The 24,845-nt window shown below is 44.7% G+C and overlaps 1 protein-coding gene across 1 annotated transcript in view; it reads left to right on the plus strand.

Moving 5' to 3' along the window:
• Nucleotides 1–24,296, plus strand: part of TSPAN7 (tetraspanin 7) — a 98,492-nt gene extending 74,196 nt beyond the window's left edge. Inside the window, exons 2-8 of the mRNA XM_010571343.1 lie at nucleotides 4,461–4,649; nucleotides 6,876–6,950; nucleotides 8,319–8,414; nucleotides 10,518–10,673; nucleotides 15,182–15,265; nucleotides 22,787–22,859; nucleotides 23,178–24,296. Of these exons, the coding sequence (XP_010569645.1) occupies nucleotides 4,461–4,649; nucleotides 6,876–6,950; nucleotides 8,319–8,414; nucleotides 10,518–10,673; nucleotides 15,182–15,265; nucleotides 22,787–22,855 (669 nt within the window). The 3' untranslated portion in view covers nucleotides 22,856–22,859; nucleotides 23,178–24,296. The remainder of the gene's footprint in view (nucleotides 1–4,460; nucleotides 4,650–6,875; nucleotides 6,951–8,318; nucleotides 8,415–10,517; nucleotides 10,674–15,181; nucleotides 15,266–22,786; nucleotides 22,860–23,177) is intronic.
• The last annotated feature ends 549 nt before the right edge of the window (nucleotides 24,297–24,845 follow it).

Consider the following 24,845-nt stretch of genomic DNA (forward strand, 5'->3'; position numbering starts at 1 on the left):
TGCAGTGTAGATGGCTCTGCCCTCGGCTCCCCGTCACCTGTGGGACCCAGCGCTGTGACAAAGCGGGTGCTCAGAGATCTGCTTTAGGAGGGCAGGGTCTCCATGTCAGGGGGTCCCAGCAATGGTGGCAAGTGAGCAAAGCTCCCTGATGCAACTGGGAGCCCAGGCACTGCCAGCCCACCCCTGGACGTTGCTCCGTGGGCTTCGTTCATCCTGCCCCAAGGGCAGCAGCGTGCCCACGGGATGCTCCTCGCCCTCCTGCCTGTCCAGGAGCTCCTGCCTTGCACTGTGCCATGAACGCAGACCCGTCATTAGCCACTGGGCAAGGGGATGGTGCGGTACATGACAGCTGGTAAATATTGAAAATGGCTGAGCTACCTAGGCAGCCCTTCCCTGTGCATCCTTCCTCCGATCGGCCGCCTCTGTGCATACTCAAACTCTGAGCTTGAAACCATAAAAAAAAAAAAACAACAACCCACGAAGTCAGAGATGCTCGAGGGAGGTGGCAAAAGCCAGGGTTGCGTTCATCATATCACGCTTGTCACAACTGGTGTTGCATAAAACGGGGCCAAAGCTCAGAGAGGCTGCTCTGACCCTTCTGACCCCCGGGGGCTGTGGGGGGAATGGGGTCCCAGCCCTCCAAAGAGCAGCTACTGACAGTTCTCCCACAGCTCCTTACATTTGGGCAGGATGTCTCCTGTAGCCGCTTTTTAGAAGCAAACCTTTTTTCTTTTTTTTATGCCTTTGCTAAGGCTTGTTTTTCTGTACCGCTCCAGATGTCTCATTTGGGGCATTGTAGGCTCTGCAGCTGCCAGTTCATTTCTTCTGTGTCTACTGAGGACCTGGAGTGGGGTTGTGCCACCCTTTCAGCATAGGCTGTAGTTGTCATACCATTTCCATACCATTAACCCTCTTAATCCTTGGAGGGGCCACACAAAGGCCAGGTTTTGCTGTAGAAGTCCACTGGTGGAGTGGGACTGCTGCTCTCTCGCTCCATGTGTGCTGGCTGTTGCAGGTGTTTATAAATAAAGCTGCTCTGGGTGGTGAATCGTGGCTCAGGGGGGGCTCTAAAAGTTGAAAGGCTTGCGGTCACTCTCCTCTGACTGCCAGGACATCTGAAATACCTCCAGGAGAAGAAGTATTGATCATATCCATATATCTCTCTGCCACTGTTTATCTCGATGATTTCCTGGTCATTTTCCATTTCGCCACTGAATTATATGGTCACGGTCTGAATGGAAACATTACAGTGGGAAGGGAGTGGGGAAGACTGGGGAGAGACTTTTCATTGCAGGAGGTGCTCTGAGTTTTCTTTTAGACCTTTCAGATGCAAATGGACCCACATCACCTAGCTCTTGCACCTACTGGGCCTGACCCACAGGTCACACTGGACACAGAATTAGGCTGGCGTGGTGGTTTCAGGTCAAATGAAGGAATTGCTTCATTAATCAGGTACAACCATACAAGGCTCATTTCTGCAGCCTGTTGGGGCAAGAGGTAGAGTAGGAGACGATGCGTGTAGTGATGGTGAGTGGCAGGCGCGGTGTGTATTCCCGCTGCCTTGTTTTCAGGCCATCCCAGTGTTCTGTCTGCCCTTGTCCCTCCTGCTTTTAAAGAAAACCAACCTAAAATCCAAACCAAAAAAGAGTCCAGTACATTGATTGTTCCCTTGATTCCGTGATGGAGCAGAGACATAGGGATAAAAAGTGTGTCTTGAAAATAAGGAAGCAAGGTTTGCCTCTGGGTGGAGGTTGGTGTTAGTCATACCGCTGCTCGTGCTCTGTTAAATAAAGGTCATGAAAAGGTTTGCAGGGAAGTCTTCTGGTTTTTCCTCTTCACGAGCGAAATTCCAGCTGGCGCTGCTGCAACCCGAGGCGTGTCTGCAGCGTGTCTTTGTGGAAACGTCCCGTCCTCTCTGCACAGTGCCAAGCTTGCTGGGGGTTTAGACCTCCCCACAAACTGAGGGATTTCCTTAAATCCATGTAAATCGGAGCTCTATTAAGAAGCAGAAGGGGAATAAAACACCGAGAGGCTTTGCTCCTTTTTTCCAAAGTCTGTGTGTACCATAAATTGGATAGGGCCCCCTGAGACAGGGGGAAACCAAACTCTTAAAACGCATAGTAAAGTGTTAGTAATTGTTTCAAACAGCCGACTAAAAATGCTTTTTATTGCAAGGCTTGAGTTCTCTTTCAAATGTGAAGCTGTTTGTTCATTTTGGCAGTGAAGGCTGCTTTTATGTCTCCCTGGGGACAGTGGTAAAACTTTCAGCAGCTCAGGCACAGAAACCAGCCCTTTGTCGAACTGGAGGCGAGAAACCAAAAGTTGTTCTGCGGATTTCCGAGTCCCCCACAGCTCACTTTCGGACTTTGCTGATTAATCTGCACCCTCTGAAAAAGCTTTTGTTAGGGAGAAGAGGGAGAGAGGTGAAGACAGTGTTGTGTGTGGATGGAACGAGACTCAGCGGAGGCATTTGATGCCTGTGGGTATGTAAGCTACTTGGTGATTTTTTTGACGTTCAGCTGTTAGTTGGTGGGGTATAAGAGCAAGGAATCAGCACTTTTCACACAGTTGCACTGAAAGATGGACAGGAGCCAGATGTATTCCTATTGCCACGGTGGGCAGGAGAGGAGAAATCTCTGCTAATCCTGTCCCCAAGATGTGACAGAAATGCCGACGCTTGCCGTGGCTGGTCGGGGGGAGCAGGGGAGGCTTAGGGAGACAGAGGGACCTGATGGGTTTCCCTGGCAGTGCTGCACTCCAGTGTGCTCTGAGTGGGAGCCAGGTTGGGGCATGTCTTCCCTACAGCTCTGGGAGGTGTTGGGGAAGGAAGGGAATGAACTGGGAAGTGCCAAAATTGCCCGGTGAGATTATTTTCTCTCTAGGATAGAAAGGATCTCCTCTCTATGAGGACTCATTAATTTGCTTTTGTCTGCCTGCTCCCCTCTCCCGTTTCTCTCCTTATTCTCTCTTTTTTTGGTTTCTTCTTTTTCTCTGCATCCCTCCCCCTGTATCTTTCTTCAGAGCATCTGTTTTGTATCCTCCCTCCTCCTGGTATTTTCCTTAGGTGGCTCTGATTATTCAGCAGCTCTGCTGAACGCAGTTCCCTCTCCAGAGGGGGAGAAGTGCTGCACCAGAGTAGCACTTGCTGCCGCTGCCGCAGACACAGGTCGAGCAGAGGACGAGCTCCTTTTTGCCTGCTAGTGCCAAGCAGCAGGACGGTGGAAAGGCACAGTGGGAAGGCAGTGATGGGGGTACACCCTGCCTAGTCCTTTTTGAGCCAGCCTAGGTAAAAAAGGTGCTTTCCTTTTTTCCTTCGAGAAGGCTTTCCCTGAATTAATTCACATCGACCTGTGTGAAAAGTAGCTGAAAGATCTTACAGCGTAGCTCAGCTGGGATTTTTTAGGTGCAACATAACTGTGAACAAGGATCGCCTCCACAAACAACTGGAGGGCAACCCTGCTGTAATAGTGTTGAATTTCAAGATTTCACAGCAGTATAAAAATGTTCACAAGAGAAAACTTGGAAAGCGAACACAAGAATACTGTCAGGACATTTCTTCTGCTCCTGCCCCTCGGCAGTGGCCAGGAGGAGCTAGTAAGAAGTGTGGGGGGAATTCAGGAAGCGTTTGCAGATCTGGCACTCCGGACAGGCCCTTCGTGTCCCACCTTTGGACGTGCTGTGGGAATGATTTGCGTGTGTACAGTCTTGAAGCAGGTGTGTCAGCATCGGGAGACGACCAACAGATGCTGCAGGCATCGTCCCTGTTGCGGCCACTGCTCGATGTCGGCATACGGCACACCATGGGCTTCCCCCGCGTCCCTGGGAGCTTGCGTGCCCCGGCTGCCCTGCGGTATGGCCGTCTCTGCTTGAACATCTCGGGCAAGAGGCTGGGTGCTCCCAGGGCCCACTGGTGTCCTCCCACTCCATGCTCATGGGGGGGAAAGCTTCTGCGCAGCCAGCGGGATCGCTTGCTGTATAGCCTGGGGAAGGCTCACTTGGCAGAGTAATGCACTGCAAGGGATGCTCGTGTTCCTGAAACTCTGGCATTAAGAAGGATGGGACATCAAGCAGCAGGTTTTTGTGGTTCAGGCAGTTTTTGTGGCAAAATTGTTGGGCAGTTATTGTTGGCTTTTGGTAAGAGTGATGGAGTTGGCCGCCTCTCTCAGTGTGCTGTAGGAGCAGAGAGCCCATTCCTGCAGGTGGTACACTACATCCTCCCTTGGCAATCGTCAGCTTTGTGGTGATTAGTCCTAGATGTTTGTCCTCTGGTGGCAGTCTTAATGTAACATCTCCAGATGCTGGAAATTAATTTTCTCTGTCCATCCCTCTGGAGTTAGTTAAAGTCTTGAGTCTTCCTTCTGCCAACACAACAGCACCAATAAATCCCTTCAGGATTACTGTACATTGAACTTGGATGCCTTCCCTGGTAACTCCTGACGGTTCCTCCTCTTGCTTTGCAGATCACAGGCGTTATCCTTCTCGCAGTTGGCGTCTGGGGCAAGCTCACCCTTGGCACATACATCTCTCTCATTGCTGAGAACTCCACCAATGCCCCCTACGTGCTCATCGGAACGGGTACCACAATCATTGTCTTCGGCCTTTTCGGCTGCTTTGCCACTTGTCGTGGCAGCCCATGGATGCTGAAACTGGTAAGCATGCCAAAGTGCCTTAAGCAAGAGGGGAAGAGGTTTTGTCGATGTTTTGGGATTCCCCCTACCCCCTGCCAAGCTTCACCAGATGTTAACATGTTTTTTTAGGCACATAAGCTAGATTTTATTGATCTTAATGTTCAACACGTGTGTCTTTTGGACAAAGAAGGGGAAAAAAAATCTTTGCCAAAACCAGTTGTTGATTGAGTATGAATGAATTCTGCTACTGCACGGCATACAGGCCCATGTGTGGTTGGGAGCAGGGTGAAATGCTGCTGCTGAATTACTCTGTGAGTAACTCTACAATCATTCTGTTTTTCTGTGAGCCAGATGATAGGTATATTTACAATCTTAAAAATGTCCAAAGCGTCATAAATGTGAAGTTCATGTGAAGTATATTTTGAAGGGGTCATTTTAATACTCTCATGTGAAATCTATGGAAGAAATAGTAGATACCTTCTATAAAGCACACCAGCCTTTCTTTTTCTTCTAACATTCACTAGAATAAAACAAGTCAACCCCAGAAAACAAAGCTCTGTATGGTATGTTTGTCCTCATCTCAAAAGCAGCGTGGACTCAAGGTACACTAAGCAGAGGTACAGCAGCTGTCTCTCAGTCCAGTTTAACTTCTCTCCCTATAAGATTCTGTTCCGAGTTTTCCAGCCCACCTTAAAATGCAAAGTAACTATAGATTAAGCAAACCTGTATGATAAACTGTGTTTCTAGGAATATTCAGGAGCAAAATGCTGCATGTGTAATGATTTGAAGGGTGGAAATAGCAGTTGTGAAGCACTGAGATAGTGGAAAAGGGCTTGACAGTACAATGCATCTCCTGCTACAATATTTTGGGGCTGATTTTCTAAGGAGATGGGACAATTCTTCTCCAGTTTGAACTGGATTTTAAGAAAGCACATCTTAAAGAGAGTTCATTTCCTCAACTGATGGCACAGTAGGGGAGAGAGAGCAGCTGCAGATCAGTCAGCAGGTTTATGCTGGTGGCCAGTCGGCATGTGCCTAATGCTGTTGTAGGTGCACCGCTGCTGTCTCTTGCTGGTGATGTGCTGTCAGGGCACGTGTAGAGGCTTGAGGGGTTACTGCAGTCCAGATGGGAAAGGGATAAAGGTGAATGATGATATAAATCCATAGGAAATCAGGCTCTGCTAGTTGCTCTGTAAGTCATGTCACTTTTTTAAAGGTATGCCCCTAACAGTGGCATGTGCTGTTCCAAGCATATGGTTTTATTTTCATTGTACATGTAAGAAATGTTTCAAAACTTTCTTTCTCTCCTGAACAAAATACAGGCACTGATTTGACAGCTGCATTAATTGGAGAGAATGATTTTTGTAGTTCTGCCTTCACTGTTGTCCTCCCTTCTCCAACAACCTTCCATTAAAAATAAATTTTCCTCTTTCCACTAAATCCTGCTAGGACTGAATTTAATTTAAAATGTTTCCTTTTTTAATTCACTGTTATTTAGCATGTGGAGAAAAAAGGTAATTTTCCTTCCAGAAGATTAAGCCCCAACTTCAACTTTTACCGTCCCACTTTGCATTTTTTTCTTTACCTTCTTTATTTCTGCTTAGATGTATTTTTAATAGTTTGTGAGTTTCTACACTGAAAGCACTGTTTTCAAGGTTTATTTAGCTCTGGATGCAAATGCTGGTCCTAAAGCCAAACATGGGCATTGGCTCAGCAAAGTATTTGAGGCATCTGTCTAGTGTTACAGTGAGAATATTTCCAATTAAGTCAGTGGTTCAGTTCATCATTGGAGAAATTTCAAGAATCAGGCAGCAAATCCCAGTCTAGCAGTGAGATAGATAAACATGAACCAAAACACCTGGAGAAGCCTATTTACTTTAGCAGAGTGCCATGCAAACATGAAGGGTCTGTTTGTATTCTTTACTGCAAGATCAAAACCTGAGTGACTTGGATCCATCTCTGGCATGTGAGTGTGTTTTAATTTATATGAGAACACTAAGAAATGTGGGAACAGAAATGTCAGAAAAGTCAGTAATTAGACAATACATATCATTTGTGAGTTGTATAAACACATATAACATATTCAGGCAATAACCTGTATATCACCTCCAAAAGACCTTTGGTTTTTTAACATCTTTAAAGAGTGTCTAGAGCAGAAATTTAAATTTTTTTGTGATAACTGAGCAGTATCTGTGCTGAGACAAAAGCCTGTCACGTTCTGACTTTTCTTGCCTCCTTCCTTTTCAGTATGCCATGTTCTTGTCCCTGGTGTTCCTGGCTGAGCTAGTGGCTGGCATTTCAGGGTTTGTGTTTCGCCACGAGGTATGTGGAAATGTGCTGAGTTTGCATATGGCAGTGCCTTCCTGGGCAGGAGCTGCTGAGAAGTTCTCTGGAGCGTGGAGAATGTGTAGGTCGCTGAGCTCGGCGGCTCCATACACATCTCCAGGGATGCAGCTGATGTGCAACAATAACATGTACAGCTCTTAAAAACTGATGTGATTCCAAATGAAGGGATTTAGCCAAAGCTCTTGGCCTCAGCTGCCTGATAATTTACTCTGGAGCTATCGTTTTTTGTGTGTCCATCATGTAAGATCTTCTTTACTCTTTTACATATGCTGAGGACTGCAAAATAGATTAAATACTTTTCTTAAACGCAGCTTCTTCAGCCAGGCAAGTGCTTGTTTATATAAGGCAGAGAGCAATTCTGCATCAGACCAGACTCGATGTTTTGTAAATCTTTTTTTTTGGGGGGGTGGGAGGGAGTAGGATGGGATTTTGTTTCTATCCTGAGAATAAGGAGAGATTAGAAATAGAATGAGGTAGGAAACTGGGACAGGAAGAAGCTTTAAAAAAGCATGATGGTCTAGATTTGTAGTAGTACTTCTGCTTTATCCACTGTAATCAGGTCTACCTCTGGCTTCAAGTCCATGAACCTACATGCCATTAGTGCTGAACCAGGACAACCCCAGAGACCCTCTTTGTCTCTTCTCTTTGTATTAACTGGTTTTCTAGCCTCCTCTTTTGACATGAGATTTCCCTTGCTATAGGCTTTTCTGTTATCTACCCTTGCAAATGATGGATAGGTTTTAATTTGATCCTGAAATACCTCCTCAGTGTCAGGCTGCTGCTCCCTTTTGGGAGAGGCAGTCTCTTGCGAAGGTCACAGCCATGTGGGTTGCCCAAATCATCTGCTACCCAGCCTCTTTACCATCCAAAGTGCCTTTCCTAGTGATGTGCCTGACCTTCTCCAGCTGAGAGACCTCTTGTTCCTTACGCAAACGCCTTTGGTGCTGGGGACGAGGGTTGCTGCCCAGCTGGGGGATTCATGTCTTCTTTTGATGCCACTGGCTTCTGTCATCAGACTTAGTGCTGGAACAAAGTGTTTTGGGAAAAAGCATCAAAGGATATCTTTCTTATAGGTTAAGTCATTTTCTGTTTTTTAAAATGTAGCAGTTTGCTGGGGTAGTTTTCTTTCTATGTCCAATAGACCCCACTTGAAAAAGGGCATAAATGACTCCTGGCAGTTAAGAGGGAGCTCTGCCAGCTCTGAAAACACACTTAAAAATGAGTGGGAAGGGGTAGTTTGGATGCCTTGTTAGGTTTGGAAATGCATTTGCTTCCTGCGAAAACTGCTCCAGATGTTGTGCTTTTCATTGCTCATGTGTGCTGTTTTTTTCCTCACCCTCATAGATCAAGGATACTTTCCTTAGGACATACACTGAAGCAATCCAGAATTACAACAAGAATGATGAGCGGAGCCATGCAGTGGATAACGTACAGGAAAGTGTAAGTCTAAAATTGGATATTAAAAATTAATAAAGAGAGACAAAGCATACATTCCGATTTGATCACAGAACATGAAGTGTGGATGGTTCAATCTGCAAGCTGTATATTGCAAGCAAAATTAGAGGCTGGCAAAACTGATCTAAAGAAAAAGTATTTCAACTGATATGCTCGTGCAAGATGCCTAAGTTTTAATGAACAAGCTATCTAATAAAGACAGGGCCTGTCGCACTTGCTTGTTGGACCCAGATCTTGAGTTAGGTTTAGGGGCCAGTTTATCCCTTAAGAACACACCTTGTTCTTAAGGGAATCTGTCAAGGGGACTATGAAATGTAAATTTCAGCTGGATGAGACAGGATTTTATAGTCTAGCATCCTGTATCACTGAAAAATTGCATCAGTTCTCTTCACAAGTACAATGACAGGCTGGCCAAGGACACCTAGTGAGTTAAGGGGAGAAACGGAGTGTATTTTCTCCAGAGGAAAAGGGAGTGGAGAAGTGTGCTGCTGAGGTCAGCAATGAAAGCTGTTCTCTGGCCATGCTGGAAGGATGGATTAGGTGCTTGGTGGAAGAGCCTTTCTGACCCACACGATGCAGTAGCAGGGCAATGGGAGGTTGCTTTGCCTTCCAGCAGGGCACAGGGCACGAGCGAATGTTACAGCATGGCCAAACTAGTCGGAGATGCCAACCAAAAGGGACCAAGTCCACCAACTACAACACAGAGAGATAAAATTCACATTTAAATTCCTACTGGAAACTGTACCATAGCAAGCAGCTATCCCTTCAGCTCACAATACATTCTATGAGCCAACTTGCTTTTCATATGATTGTAACTTGCTGAACAGCTGAAATTTTAATGTAATTGTACTGATGACTTCTAGATCTTCATTAGAAATTACAACTACTATATTAGACCCCTCAGTGTGTTTGAAACTGTGCCTGTAACCTGTCTTCTCTGGGTTAGCAGATTACTGCACTGCTCTAAACTGAGTATATTCTGCCATCAGATTGTCTGTTTGCCTAATGTTAACCTGTGTTTTGAACTTCTGATTCCTTGGAGTTGGCCAAACTAAATAGTTTTGAGTAATTGTTCGGTGTTTCTGTCGTAGCAAAATGTTCATTTCATTTGTAGCTCTGTTTTTACAGGAACTGCATTTACAAGCCCTTTTCATGCAGAAAATTTAGCACATACTCCATATCTTTGAGTGAATGTCTTATAGCTTAGCATCTAGAGCAGAACATCCTTTCCAACTTAAGGTTTTTCAGCTGATTTCATAGACACTCTCTATGAACATATGGTCTCCTATTCATGGCTCAGTGAATTTTCCTAGAAATTATTTTGGTGAGTTAGAGAGGCTTGCTTCACCTTAGCAATTTGTACTAGTTTGACCCTGTATGTGTTTGGCAGCATGGCTCCCAGAGATTTCTGGAGCTGCTGGACACAAATCCCCTTGTTTTTCTTGGGGAAAAAAAACCTCTCCCTGCGAAGTGGTCTGGCGCATGATGGCAAAGGACATGCCAGAGGATTTGAAGGTGGTGGCCCTTCAACAGCCAGCATTGCGTGGTTGGCCTGAAGCGTGGCCCATCAAAGTCTGCCATAATGCTGGCCAGTATGGCCATCTGTAATACAGCAAAGCAATTTGGGAACACCACAGGTTCGACTCGGAGACGAGAAGGATGTAATTCTGTGTAATGCTTTGGGTTTTTTAAGGCCATTTTTTTTGAGCGCATTGTGAGGCTGTCTTGAATTTCCAAGATCATCTTTAATCGAATAACTAAATAAGCAAAGGAAACAAATGAAAAAAAACCAACAGACCTTCAACTAAAAAAGATGGCCTTATGGCTGGACCTTTGTCAAATGTCGCAAATAATAGCTCTGCTCATAAAATATCTTTTTTTTAGTAGGTCATCGGCTCCCACCTTCTGTAAATGACATTCCTGATACTTTTGTAATAAATGGGGTGGGGCGTGGTATCTGCTTTTCAAAACTGGAGACAACCTGTCTTTATTTTAATTACGAGCTTACTAAGTGGGCAGTGATGATTCTGTACTAGTTTTAATTCTGGCTGGTTTGTTTGTTTTAAATCTGCCTCTTATTCCTCATAGCTGAGCTGCTGCGGCATTCAGAGCTACACCAACTGGAGCACCAGCCCTTACTTCTTCAAACACGGCATTCCTACAAGCTGTTGCATGAACTCCAGTGACTGTAATACTCAGGATCTGCGTAACATGACCGTGGCTGCCACCAAAGTAAACCAGAAGGTACCAATAACGTTGTGCCAGAGGCAGTTGTTATGAAACCATCCAGTATGCCAGTGGAGCGTACGGCTGCTTAAAATTGCATTTTGTTTCAAATGGTTGGTTGATAACGTGTGTATTGGGCTGGAGTGATGGTAAGGATGGGCTTTGCCCCCCACTTGCTTTCAAATTCTTCAAGCTGGCCTTTCTCAAATGACCAGGTGCAGCGGCGTTTCTGATGAGGAGGGGATTTGTTCCCCTTCCTCACAGCAGAGGTTGAGGTATGGCGCTGCACATCGAGGCAGTGCTGGCCAGGCGCAGGACCACGAGTGGCACATGCGCTCGACTGCCCTTGAGGGTTAGGTCAGTCAGCACTTCTCTGCTTTTCTGCTCACTCCTGCTGAATGGTGTGGGGTTTTGTTGAGGACAAGGACATAGCTAGGAGGAGGGAAGGACAGGTTTTACTCTTGCTTATCTTCAAACAGTAATTTCAGCGCCGGAGCCTAACTGTCATGCCAAACAGAGACAACATGGGTAATTGACAACAAGCATTGTGGTTGGCTGGTACATTTACAACGACTCTTAAAATCTTTGGACATGTGCTGCTGCAAGCATAGCACAGCCAAAGTGACCCCCTCCCCTGGGGTCACCTGAAGGAGCAGGTTGGGAAAACAGAACAGGGTTGGGAAAGCAGGTTGGGAAAACAGGAAGAAAAGGAATAATTGGAGAACAAAAATACAGAAAACACAAAGAAAGGGAGGAATAAAGAGAAAATAATGCAGCATATATAACAGACACTGCACTGCAGAAATACAGCTCAAGCTATTGCTTTAAGTGCTAGTGCATCATCAATGGCCAAATCACCATGCTAAGTTGCAGCATAGCTTAGTCAGACTTAAGGATTATTTTCTTTTCTGTTTTTGTTTTCAGAGCTGAATTTAAAAAAAATAAATAAAAATCCTGAGTAGATAACAGGGGAAATATGGAAATACCTCTCTGTGTTCTGTTTCTGTCTTTTTCACCTCAGTCACCTGTGCATCAGGAGGTTGGAGTGGTGGCTAAGCACAGCCTGAAACATCTTTCTTTGAAAACCAGTCAAGTGGACAACATTTTCTAGCATGTATTAAAAAAATAAAACAACTAGAGGATTATTTTCCACTAAGTCTTTCTTTTCTGTAATAGTTTAATGAGAGCCACTTGTTGCAGACATATGTGGAACATTAGTGACGTCCATCTGTTAAGAAACTCACAGTTGCCACCACCAAAGTAATCTTGCTGGGTTGCGTGAGTGTAAAGGGTGAGCCGCTCCATTCAGCTGCACTTCATGAACTTGTAGTAACTTTCCATTTTTGTAGAAGTGGAAAGAAGGTGAGAGGCAGGACAGGGTGGATCTAGGAGATGTGCGGTACAGCCAGCATCGGCTGCAGCCAGAGTGCCTCCTGGGCAGCCCATCCTGAGCCCCTGCTTCTGCCCACTTTCCCAGCAGGAAAACTCTCTGGTGTCACTGGTACTCTACCAGCAGGTCTGACCTTTTCAGTTTGGGATGGCCGCGCACTCTGAACCTTTCCTGGCTGCATAACTGAGCAGGTGCCATTTGCATTCCCAGCACCGCTCTGGTGTTTCCCCAAAGTGCCAGGATTGCTCTGTGTGGTCTGCATGCACAGAGAAATCCCTGTCCACTTGTGAGTTCTTCTTTGCAAAGGATGCCTGCTAAATTGTAGGAAGCGGCTGAGGGATGAATGAGCTTGTGCTAGTCCAGGGCTAGTAACTCACTTCCAGCCACGCTTGCTCTTAAGCATCTCTCCTGTCAAATGCACGAGTCACCTGACAGAAAAGGACTGCTGATTCTTCAGGAAGCATTTGACTTAATTACATGATTTAATTACCTAGGGGAAGTTTGGATGTCCTGCGACATTGTGTCCCATTTTCTGGGATAGCCACTTGTAATCAAAGGTTGTAAAGATTTCTGTTTAGCAGTTGTGAGTTCTCGGAATTGTCCCAAATGTTTGAGGAAGGTGGGATGGTTCTGAAAGGGGCATGGGAATAAAAAGCAAGCAGGAGGAAATGTTGTGTGGCCCTATGCTTTCACTTCAGATAGGAAGCAAACGTCATTGCCTCTCACCTAAGCCCCTTGCTCATCTTGGAAATAGGCACTTTGCTCTCTGTGTTGGAGAAAAAGGAAAATACGTATTGTCTGTGTTGCGGAAGACCCTTGTTACCATTCCTGTGGATAAGCATATTTGGAATACATCTTGTTGGTGGATCTTGCAAAACTCTCAGTAAGACAAGTTCTCTATGAGCTAATCGCATTACTAGCAGTTTATGAGGACTAATGATGAATTATCCAAAGAGGATTAAACTGATCATCTAATTGCAGGACTGAAAGACAACATTCCTGGATTTTCTTTGCCAATTTTGCCACTAACTTGCTTAGTGACCTTGGGTAAATCATTTAGTCTCTCTGTTTCTCCATCTCAGACTAACACGTAAGTGAGAGCTGTCATTAGGATTAGCTACTTAATGTTCATTTAGTGCTTTTAATCTTCAGAGTTCATTACCAACAAACCTCAAGAACTTCTCTCTAAAATCTTAATAAAGGAACAGATGCATGGAGTCAAGAATGATCGGATGCTTGCTAAATTGTCACTTCTGTCCTCTGAATCAGCACCCAGATGTGCACACACAGTGCTTCACATACTTCTGTAATGTGTATGCAACTCTTGGGTGCTTCCTGCACTCTCACTCCATGCACAGTAAGGACTGAGCAATTAAGCCGTATTTATGCAATGTACTTCAGGAAACAGATTATTGTGATTTGGGAAAACAAAGTCTTCAAATGAAGAGAGCGATCACAACTCTCTCACTTGCATGTTTTTTTAACGAGATCTTCTGTCTCCCTCAAATTACCATTGCTGTTAGATGTTGCATCTCTTGAAGGCTGTTGAGCAGAACAGATTTCAGAAGAGCTGGGAGAACATTAAGCCATGTCAGACAGCATGAAAGCACTGCTTGAGAAATCTAATCTAATTTCATAACATGTAAGACACACACAACTATAGTTGCTTGATGTGTTAAATAAGCAAACTTGAATCTGCCATACTGTACACTGTTGTAAGATGTAATTAAGGATTAATATGTACACTTAAACATTTCAGAAATGAATTACTGCTGTGTTGGTTCTCAGCTACTAGTAGGTTTACCACTTCATTACTCTCAGGATTAAATAAAATGTCTTCTGATATTATAAAAGAGGTTAAAGAATTGATGCAATTTAGTTCACGAATGGCCTGTCTTTAACAAAGGACATTGTCCTTCCCTTCTAGCTGTTATTTTTTACAAGCATCTAATCCTCTGAGTTCCTACAGTGTTTGCAGAAGTGAGGGGTGTGTGGATGGAGGGGAAACATGGAACACTTCTCTCTTACAGAACGCAAGTCCAAACTGGGAAGGGGAACTCACTGTTATTTCTGTTTTTTCCAACTTCTGATAAAGTGGATAAAGTTATAACATGAAATAAAATGCCTTGGGACTGGCCTTAGGCTGAGAGTGGTGCTGGTCATTTGAGGAAGCGTGGCAGAAGGGCTTGAGAGGTGGCTTTGGATTGTATGGACAGATGGGTTAGTAATGAAAGAAAAAGTAGATGTCATCTTTCTTTTTTTTTTTTTCCCTTTTTTTACCTACACAAGTTTTGCGTCACTTGTGTAGATTCATTTAGGCACCACAAACTAGGAAAGCTAATTTCAAATGCTTTTCTGAGAGGTAGAGTAGGTGAGGGGAGAAACTTGGTGAAAATTATCATACTGAGGGGGGCATCTCAAAACAGCCTATCCAAGAGAAGGACAGAAATGCATATGAATCTTCTGGCCCTGGTGTGGGCTGTGAATTGAGGCACGAGGAAGCAAGTCAGATGATGGAGTCAGGGTCTGAGCTAGAGAGAGAAAGTTGGGTTTGGGGAGCAGGGCAGGGAATTTTATGTCCAAAAGCAAACAAACCAAGAAATTTCATACAAAACCCTTGATAACTTTGTTATATGGCTTAAAGTTATATACTACTCAGTACCTTGCCTGGTGTCCTTTGACAGGCAAAGGCAAGCCAAATGCCTCACTGGATGCCTGAAGCATGCTTGTATTAAATATGTGGAGTGTTAGGAGATAAGTATCATTTATTCATTTTTGAAACCTGTATTGTATTATAACATTACCGTATATTGTTACTGGTTTGGTTTCAGGTCAAAGCTATATTAATGTTTTTTAAAACAATGCAAACTGACTTTCTTTAGTAAGACCTATAAAAATGAGTGCAACATCACATTTAGCTTTTAAAAGTACTGAAATACATTTGTTTCTAAAAAGAACTGGTTTTGCCACCGCTTTCCATCGTTTACTCACACTTGCTATTAAATAAAAAGGTGACATTGTTGGAAATTACAGCAAAAATATTGTCTAGCCCAAGTCCATTTTAAATGAGAAATTTGTATGTATGCATTTGTGGTAGGGAAGGTTGATACAAGGAGTGATTATGTTTGTTTTCCAGGGCTGTTATGACTTGGTGACCAGTTTTATGGAGACAAATATGGGAATCATAGCTGGAGTGGCTTTTGGGATTGCATTCTCACAGGTAAGTGCATAAATGCCTCCCTCGCCCCCCCTTTTTTTCCCCTCTCTCTTTTTCTTTCCCTGGACTTCAAGAAAGGAAGGATTATGGAAAGGGACTGAACTCAGCATGCTCATTAGTCCTGAGGTCATCTGTTCATTGATTTTCTTTTTTTCAACTTAAATGAAGTTTCTCCTTGGGAATATCAGTTACGGTTGAGCTAATGACTAGCTCAAGGAAAACAACTTGTCCCTCCACTGGGTCAAATAGAGGTTAACCCAATAAAACATTGGCTTAAATGGAGCATAAACAGCTAAGAAGACAAATAGCTTATCCATTGTTTGGATAGGCTTCTATCTTCTAAGTACCCTTATTTTTTCTTAAAGGAGTCTAGAATTCAAATAAAAGCGTACCTTCAGGCCTCCCCATCCTGGACCTGGAGCCTGGAGGGGGCACCTGGTTTTGGTGACCAATTTTTTTTTTTTTTCCCCCCTTTTAGCACTGAACACTCAGCAGAGATCTGCCAAAACCAGATTATTAAACCAACTCCTTGCCTGCACCAAAAGGAGTTTGGCATGGGAGGGACAAGAGGAGAGCTAAGAAGGTGTTTGCTGCTCCCTGATATTGACACTGCCTTTACCTGGACAAGAATTGGGGAAACTAAAGGTCTGGTCAGAATTTTCTGATCAATAAGGGGCAGGAAAACACCTGCATCTATCAACAAAATGCTCCTTTGTACTAGTCACCTTGTGTGTGATGGCAAGGACTCTCCTGGAAGCAGGCAAAAATGAGAAAGAGGGAAACACGGCCAATGCAAAAATGCTTGCAGAATGGTTCAGCAAAATGCACAGTGACATGCATGATGCCTGAACCGTTTCTACCCGAGAGGCAATCCGCCTTCTCTTTGCAGAGAGTACATAGTACAACTGCAGATGTTGTATTCAAAAACTCTCATGCAACTTTCATTTGCTTCATTCACACAATATTAAAAATCTGGGTCCTGAGGCAACACTGAAAATATGAATATATCTGTTGAATGACTTATGTTTATCCAGTGGCTGGAAAAAATGAGGTGCTAGGAAAAATCATTTGACTTCTTCTTAAAACTCATGAATTCAGTTAGCAAGCTGTAGGTTTACACTGTGCTGCACTGGAAACAAGAGATTTGCCAGTGCTGTTGCCAGTGATGGCCAAGTGAATTAATGGGAGGGCTGTGGTTGCCCTCTTCCCCTGCTGCCCCATGTGGTCAGCCTGTGCTTGGCTGCAAGGTGTTTTAGTTATATCTCTCTGAGGTTTCATTTGCTCAGCAGTTGCAATGGCCTCTAGATTCTTCAGAATAACTGTCCCTAAGCCGTGTGGAAAATGGCCACCACATCCTCTCGGTCAACATACGGTCAACATAGGGCTGAGGGAGCCCTAAAACTGTCTGGGCTCAGACCAGCTCACTGCCCTGCCTTGGCATCTGGAATCCTGATGCCTTGTAGCCTACGTGTTAGACGTGAGAAGCCCGTGATTTGGCCTATCGGCCTGTTTCATGTGGGCGTAAACGTTGGCTCATCATACAGGCAGCCACCCAGGGCATGCGTGTGGGCATCAGGTCCTCGGGATCCAGAAGTGGTGAAAACACCAGTCTGGAGCTGTTGGTGCATGGGGCCCGGGGGTTTTGGGGGGGGGGGGGTTAATAGGCTATTCTAGTTGTTGTTGAATGGTCACGGTTGTCTTGATACTCTTCTCCGACATTGATTAAGACTTGATTACTGCTATAGGACTCTGAGCTCTTATTTCAGTTTGGTTTCTAGACAGCCAGAAGTCTATAAAGCATCTTTTAAAATGCCTCATGTAAAACTATCCAAAAGAAAAATGGGATGTGTAGAATTTTACAATTCATACATTGCTGGGGAAAGTGCCTCAGTCAGGACCAATGCTACCTGAAAGCCTTTAATCGATGTATCATAGGTACGATAGGCAAAGCATCATCTTACCTTGCCTGAAAGTCGTTTGCAGCTGGGAGGGAGACTGTAGGAAGAGTGCAGCTGGAATTGTTATTATTTTGGCACGTGTCTGGGTGTTTACTGTAGGTCATCGGTTGTTTGCGAGCTCCGTAGAGGAAGGTGGGTGGGCAGCGCGGGCAGAATGTGGCCCCTGCAACGGGAGCCCTTTGGCACAAGGCAAAATCAGTGTGACAGGCTGCAGGCAGCACAGGGAGGAAGGCACTTTGCTGCTGCGCCTCCGAGTGAAAACCAAAGTATGTTTGGATGTGGCGTTGGCAGCTCACGCTGCTTGATGGCAGCGTGTGTCCTGCTGCCAGCTGGGGATGTCGCTCCCCTGCGTAAGCGCAAGGCTCTGGCACTCCGAGTTGATATCCAGCTGCTTGGAGTGTTTGCGAATGTGTAAAAAGGAGAAGAGAGGGGATGCAGGGGAGAAAAATGCATCTTTCCTGGGGCGTGAAGAGTAGAAGGCAGCCAGTTAAAATTTACTGCCTAACCTGTTTTGCTGGACCCAATTAGGGATGGTGTTTACAAATTGATTTCAGGTTAACCGTGGCTGGCAGTGATGCCAGGCAGTGCTCCAGCTGAAGGCGAGGTTTTGCTATTCCTACTGAGAATAGGTTTAATCGAAATAAAAGACAAATTAGATCGTGTTGCTCTTCTACAGTAAAGCATGCTCAAGGGCCCTTCCTTCACATGATTTGTTAGCTGTTGACTAGCATGGGGAATGTGCTGATTCCCAGAAGTAGGGAAAGTTGATGTAATGGCATTGCACATCTTATAGGCCTGGCACAGACCTCCCAGTCAGAGTCAGAGTTTTAAAAAAACTGCTGCGTTGCTGACATTGTCTGCACTGCTCCTCGGGTTTGAAACGATAACAATAAAATACAATTTGATTGGTTTTGGACTCGGATGCCAATGCTGACTTCCAGCTGGAATAATTTCAGTTTAGCAGGTGCTCTTCAGAGCAGCAAAATGATCTCTGTGTTGTGCCCAACAGAGAATAAAATTATGCAAGCAGCATAGACGATGAAGAGTTTTGCCTAGATAAAACTACAGTGCAGGCGTTGGCTTAAGAGGTGCAAGAGACAGAGTCTAGAGGGGTTTATAGATTGTGGTTGCAGTAGAGTCCCTGAGTAGGGGAGTCTCAGTACAGTGTTAAGGCCAAATTATTCCCTTTGTACTGAAGGACTGGAAGTCAGGTGCTCTTCATGTGCTCAAAACCAGTTCTTGAGCACACACAGTTCCCATCATTTGACGATATGTCCTCAGGCAGCTACAGTCCCTCTCTACAGTGCAACATCCACCTGCCCTCTTTACTGTCAAAGTTAATGTGAGTAGCTCTGCCTGGCTGTGGATGCAGTTCTGGTGCAGACAGACATCATCCACCTTGTCTGCTGCACCTCCTGTCTGAGTATAGGGAGGCTGAGACTTGGCCCTAGCACAGGATTACACCTCTGTCACCCCTTGCACCAGGATTAGGGAGTGGGATCCGTATCGGGATCCAATATGTGACTTGAAATCAAGATCAGGCTGCTTCTAAAGACTAATCAGTGTGAATTCAGCATGGAGATAGGACCTGTGCCAGAGGCATGCCACGGCACAGGAGGCTGACTCAGGTAGGCAACATGTGACATAGAAAATTCTGTCTTCTAAAATAGAGCCAGGGAACCTGGATGCTTGAAGATTTGCATTTTGAGAATATGGCAAGGTAAATCATTGAGCTAAACAATTATTCCTGATGGATAAAAACCCCTGGTTTAGCTTACCTAATCTACTGACAAATTCCAAGTTAGTTCAGCACATTTCTATTTATAGAAATTCTCTCAAAGAGTGAGAAATGGTGAAGATACCAAGACCCAAAATAAAATGGAAATTCAAATTGCACTTCAGTTTCTCCTCAATATAATAAGATGTAATAAATACATCATGCAGGACAGCTTCCAGTCAGTGTTAGCTCCTGCTAAATAACTATATTAAAAAGCCAGTTGTCATGTATATGATAGGAGATAAGATTGCTAGGAAGTTGCTGTGGATGGATTTCAGTGGTCAGAACTGAGATATGCCTGAGATCACTCCTAGAAACCATGGAGAGATAAAGAACTCATGCACTGCATTGTGCTTTCTGGAATGAGCTTTGGCCAACAGGATGGTAGTATATGAGATGCACCTGAGGGATGTGGGTTTCCCAGTGCTCTAAACCAAAGTATTTGTCAGCATTTTCAAGTTTCCTGTGGCAAGACCAGAGGTCCTGAGGCAAACTCTCAATTTTCCATATAATAGTTCAGAAGACCAAGATAATCTTAGAAAAAAGGGAAGAAAGGGAAAAAGTGAGAGAGAATACAAATGCAGAACCAAGTCTGGCATCTTAGCACTTAAAAAACTGGGACTGTAAAATAAAAAAAATGAATAAATGGATTAAAGTTGAGATGGGACATTTGAGAGACAATGGGAGCGAAGGGAAATGAATGCAACTTCTGGCAAATGATTTCTTTGACAGAATCCTTTTATGCCAATTCCTCTGGTTTTTCAAAGGAGCTGCAGGGACTTGCTGCACAACAGGATAAGGGGCTTCCTCCCGTCTGAAGAGCAGAGATTGCATGTGATCAAGCAAATACAGAAAGCAAGGGTGGGTGGAGAGTGCTCATTTGTGGTTCACAGACTGGGAGCCTCTAACCTGATGTAAAGGCAGAGGACCGTAGTTATGCCTGTAATGAAAGAGCACCGTGAGGAAAATTCAGCAACTTAATACAGTATCGCCTCTTCTTGGCTACAGGAGGGACAGTGCTCTTGTGGTTAAATGTGGAAGTCTACACACCTTGGAAAATAGATGTTTTTATATGTTTTCAAAGTACTTCTAAGATATTTATCACAGCTCTGCTATGTCCTGGTAATAGCTAGAAATGCTGTGTAAAATGTGTATGCAATGGCTCGATATGCATGCCATTATTTCTGAAATACAGAAGCTTAATATTATGGTACTATAACCACTTAAATGCATAAACCAGCATATGGACAGAGCAAAGAATTAGTAAGTGGGCCAAAGATCAGAAGATACATTCATGTGTAACTTGCCATTCGTCTTACGAGTGACTTGAGTAAATCAAAACATTGTCACATGCCTGCAAATGCTGCAAAGCTTAGACAGGCTGATTATTAGAGTTACAGCCCGTGTAAAACAGAAGAATCCCTAATTAAAGGTAGCTGCGGAGGTCTGCTACAGCTGAAGGGGGAAAGAAAAGCCCATGGCTTCCTCTTTGTATGGGCTGCAGCATCTTTCCCCTTGTAAACCTGATACAAGCAGCAGGTTGTGGTCAGGAACAACAATGGCCATAATCTGGGTGCTTGTGATGGGAAATAATAGGTACCTCGTGGCACAGGTACTTAAAAAAACTTTAAAAAAAAGTAAACTTGAATGTACATACGTTGTTGGCCATTGTAGGATGAGGGAGGAACTGATTTGGGTCTGGGCTGGAATTTGCTTAGTGAAAATAAATAGGATTAAATACGCTGTGAAGTTCTTCTTAATTCAGTAAGGCAGAGAAGTAACTTGTGAGACCAGCCAAGGAAAGTGAGAAAAGACTGAAAATTACCACAAACACAGAAAAGTGATAGCGAAGCGGGTGGGACAGGGCCACCCAGAGGCGCTTGCTCTGTTCTGCCTGTCAAAGCACGGAGAAATACATACCATTCTCCAAAACAGAAATCTCCTTCTCCAAAACAGAACTGAGCTAAAGAAACATCACACAAGTCAGCAGTGGGATTGTCAAAGCCTCTCCAGTAAGCCTGCAGAATGTGGTCGGTTTTCAGCAACACTTTCCAAACTGCCAAATTGGTAGAATCATCCTCCCAGTGACTGGAGCATTTAAGTGTGGAAATTCAAAGCCCAATGCAGGCATCCTCATCTTTGCTGGTCCCTGGACTCCTGGGCAAGTGCATGAGCACTCCAGCTACCAAATAAGTTTCCTGCCTGAACATGCATCTAGAGAAGTTTAGTAGAAGAGGCAACAAGATGGCGAAAAGGTCTTCTTGGTATCGAGTGAGATTTTCAAAGCTGAGGAGGGTTTTCTGCACCCACATCTCTGCTGACAACTGAAAACACAGCCCCTGCACCCTAGTAGCTTAAGTTTTTACTGGAGGTGAACACAGGGTCAGATGGTCATCTGTGCCCCACATCTAGTTATAACCAAGGCAGTGTCCTCCTCAGTATTTGGTGCCAAAATCGGGGGGTGTGGGGGAGAATATTGGGAGTTCAGCCTGCTTTTAAAGGTGACTCTGTGCCCTTTTGAGATGCCCAGAACAGTTCTGGTGGACACTGAAACAGGAGAGGGAGCAAATTTCTGGGAAGTGAAGCGTGGCCTGACCAGGAATGTGACATCTCAGAGGCAAGAAAACAATTTATCTGGATTTGAGGTACCCTGGCTTGGTCTTGCTCTGGGCTGATGCCAGCCCAGATCAAGCAGTTGGCTGGTATAGAAGACGTATATTTTGATGATGATCATGTTAACAGGGAGCACTGACAGTCCAGGGGAAAGGACACGCAATCCCAAGCGTGAAATAGGAGCCAGTTTGGACGAGCAGCCAGCCAGGCGTTATCTACACGTGCTCTGCGGGGTCTGAGGGAGCTCCGCTGCTGCCAAAAGGTTGTGATCCCCTTCTCAAGCACCGTTCCCCGCAGCAGAAGGAGACGGGCAGAGGTGGTGCCCCACGGGCACGGGCGAACTGGCTGGAGCGGCCGTGACAGCCCTTGCTTGAAGCCAGGTCCAGGGAAGGCTGGTCCGTCTGTAGAGACGGCCCTCTGGCCTCACCCCTGTAGCCGGGGATGAGCTGTAACAATCTGGATATGCTCGTGAGTTAATTAATTGACCAACCCAAATGAGAAAAGCGAGGTTGAATTATTTATAGTATATTAACGCTGTTGGCATATGCGGGAAACGCTAACAAACTGCAATAGGCAAAACATTGAAATGACTGAGTGCTTATTGACGAGTGGAAGCCAGGGATCTGTTTTCAATAATCTGAGTGACAGCCAAGGGAATAGCGAAAGACTTTTTTTTTATTTATTTCCAGATTTATAATGCTCATTTCTCTGGTGCTGCATTATTTGTAAAGAAAGCATAACCACCCTGGGGCATTAGGAAGCTTTTCCCCAGCACGCTGTTAAACAAAGTTAAGGGGACCGCCAGCTCTCGGTGGCGGTGGCTGGTGGTGGGGGACCCAGGTGGAGCTTGCGAGTGAAACGCAGCCGGTACCCGGCCGTTTACCCATCCACGCCTGACTTGGCCAGGCAATGACAACGGGATTGGAAAGTAGCAAAAAGGCATGCTGCCTGTCAAATAAACACTCTCTGATAACGATCGAGAGGAAGATCCGACAAAGAAAAACGGGAGATTTCAGTGCTGTTTTTCTGCTTAGAGTGGTCCTTAAAATAAGGCATAAATTCTATAGCGCATAATAACTCCAGAACATGAAATCTTTGCTCACCATGGCTTCTCCTTTGCTCTGCATTCATTTAACTTAAGTCCTCCTATTCTACTTCTATTCTTGTCTGGAACAGTTGATCGGGATGCTGCTGGCATGCTGTCTGTCGCGGTTTATTACTGCTAACCAGTACGAGATGGTGTAACAAGGTGAGCTTTCCCCGCTTTCCATGCAGTATTTTATATACACCTCAGTATATTGCCATGGCTGTGCTGCTTCTGCTGAAGATAGCAGGCAAGTTTGCCCAGCATGTTCGTCGAGAATTAAGTCTTCCCACAGGATTCTTTGCTTTGGGATTTTCATCCCAATATTCTGTCTGGTGGGAAAAAAAGGGGAAAATGTACTGTCGAATGTTTTGTCATTTCAGTATTCTTCTTGAAAAGAGAGGGCAAAATACCTGCCATGACCGCTGTTAGCAACCAAAGCAACCCACTTCTTTGTTTTTTTTCTCCCCCCCTGCTCCCCAGTCTTTCAGAAGCGCGAAGTCCAGAGCCTGTCTGAAGATCAGGAGCTGCAGAATTGGAGAAAGACTGAAACGAATGTTATAGCACCCACTGTCTCTCGCACGCACGCACGCCCACACCCTCACAAGCAAGCACGTGCGCGCGCACACTCGCCCCCCACCTCCCGAATTCTGTCCCACGCGTAGTGTACCATTCTGTGAAGTACCGCGGTGCCACCGAGAGCAGCTGAGTCCCCTCGGCCTCCGGACCCAGACCCCATCCCCGCGGCTCGGCGTAGGATGGCACCGTATGTATGTTCTTGGTCACACAGTAGTTGCATCGTAAGTTAACAAAGGTAATTCATTAACAGCATTGATCGGGCTGTGCATGTAGTGACTGGAGGGCATAATTAGCCTTTCACCATGGTTAATAAGTGTTGCACACGTTCATATAAAAACAGTATATGAAATATATATTCTTTTGGGTTTATCTTATTTTCTTGTTTTGTTTATTGCTTTACTAAGGTTTTCATCCTTTCCCCCTTCCCTGCGCCTGCCCCCCTTCCCCAAAAACAAAGGAATCAGTAACATAACATAAAGATACTTGAAAATGATGTTAAAATGTTGTGCTTGAAGGGAACCGTTATTCCTGATGTTCTTCTACATCTTTGATTCTTACTCAGTGTTGTATGCCTAGTGCGTATCCCGGTAGGCTTTGTCTAGTGCATTTTGCCTCTGAACCTGATCCTGTGTAATACTGTTATTAAGCTGTGTTGTTGCTTACTGTGAAGGCAGGAATTTTGCTTCCTTTATTTTTATTAGGTAGTTATGAACTAATTGAACTGTGCTGTACTGCGGCCTTCATACTTTTTTCCTGTTCCTTCTTTTTCTTTCTTTTTGCATTGAGGTTGCAGCCACCAAATACATTGTTGAATCAAATTGAAATAAAAACACACACACAAAAAAAAAAAATCACAAAAAAAACAGGCATATGAAATATTTTTGGGGGAAAGCAAAAGTTTAAAACCTTTTTAAAAAAATAGGACTTTTTTAATAATGCCTCTGTCTAGCATGCCAACGAGAATGCATTGATATTGTGAGTATTTGTGATATACGTATTAATAAATGGAACCATTACAGATTTCTAGCCGCTTCCTTTTCGTTCTTTAGCCGTAACAAAACTCTTTCGAGGGGCGAAGTGAACAGCAAGCACAAGTGCACAGCTTGGAGTGGCGTGTCTTTATGCGTATTTTGACGACTAACTTGTTGGTGACAGAAAAATATTACTACCCTGGGAAAAAAAGAGAAAGGGCTGGAATTGTTTCAAAACTCCTAGAAAACCTTCCACAGCTGGTGTCACCACGTGACAAATACATACCCTCTGCTTTGCAGTTTTTCTTCTTGTGACTGATAACGATCTGCAGTGTTGTTCTTATCCCGTCCTTAGTGCTGTGCGAGATTTTGGCATTAAGCATTTCTCTCTAATTTTGGTGAGGGTGGGGAGAAGAGGGACTTCTTCTGAGGGGGGTGGGTCATAGCCATCGTTGCTGCTTTCGTGGAGAGGCAGGCACTTACCTCTTTCTCATTTGAATACGTGAAGCGTTGAAGATCTGACAGAAAGCCCATGAAAGTTTAAACCTGGAAGTTTTGGACCGAGCCCTTTACTTTGGCAATGTGGACAGAGAAGACGATA

This window comes from Haliaeetus leucocephalus, unplaced genomic scaffold, assembly GCF_000737465.1.
Source record: "Haliaeetus leucocephalus isolate CR32 unplaced genomic scaffold, Haliaeetus_leucocephalus-4.0 Scaffold317, whole genome shotgun sequence".
Classification (NCBI taxonomy): Eukaryota; Metazoa; Chordata; class Aves; order Accipitriformes; family Accipitridae; genus Haliaeetus; species Haliaeetus leucocephalus.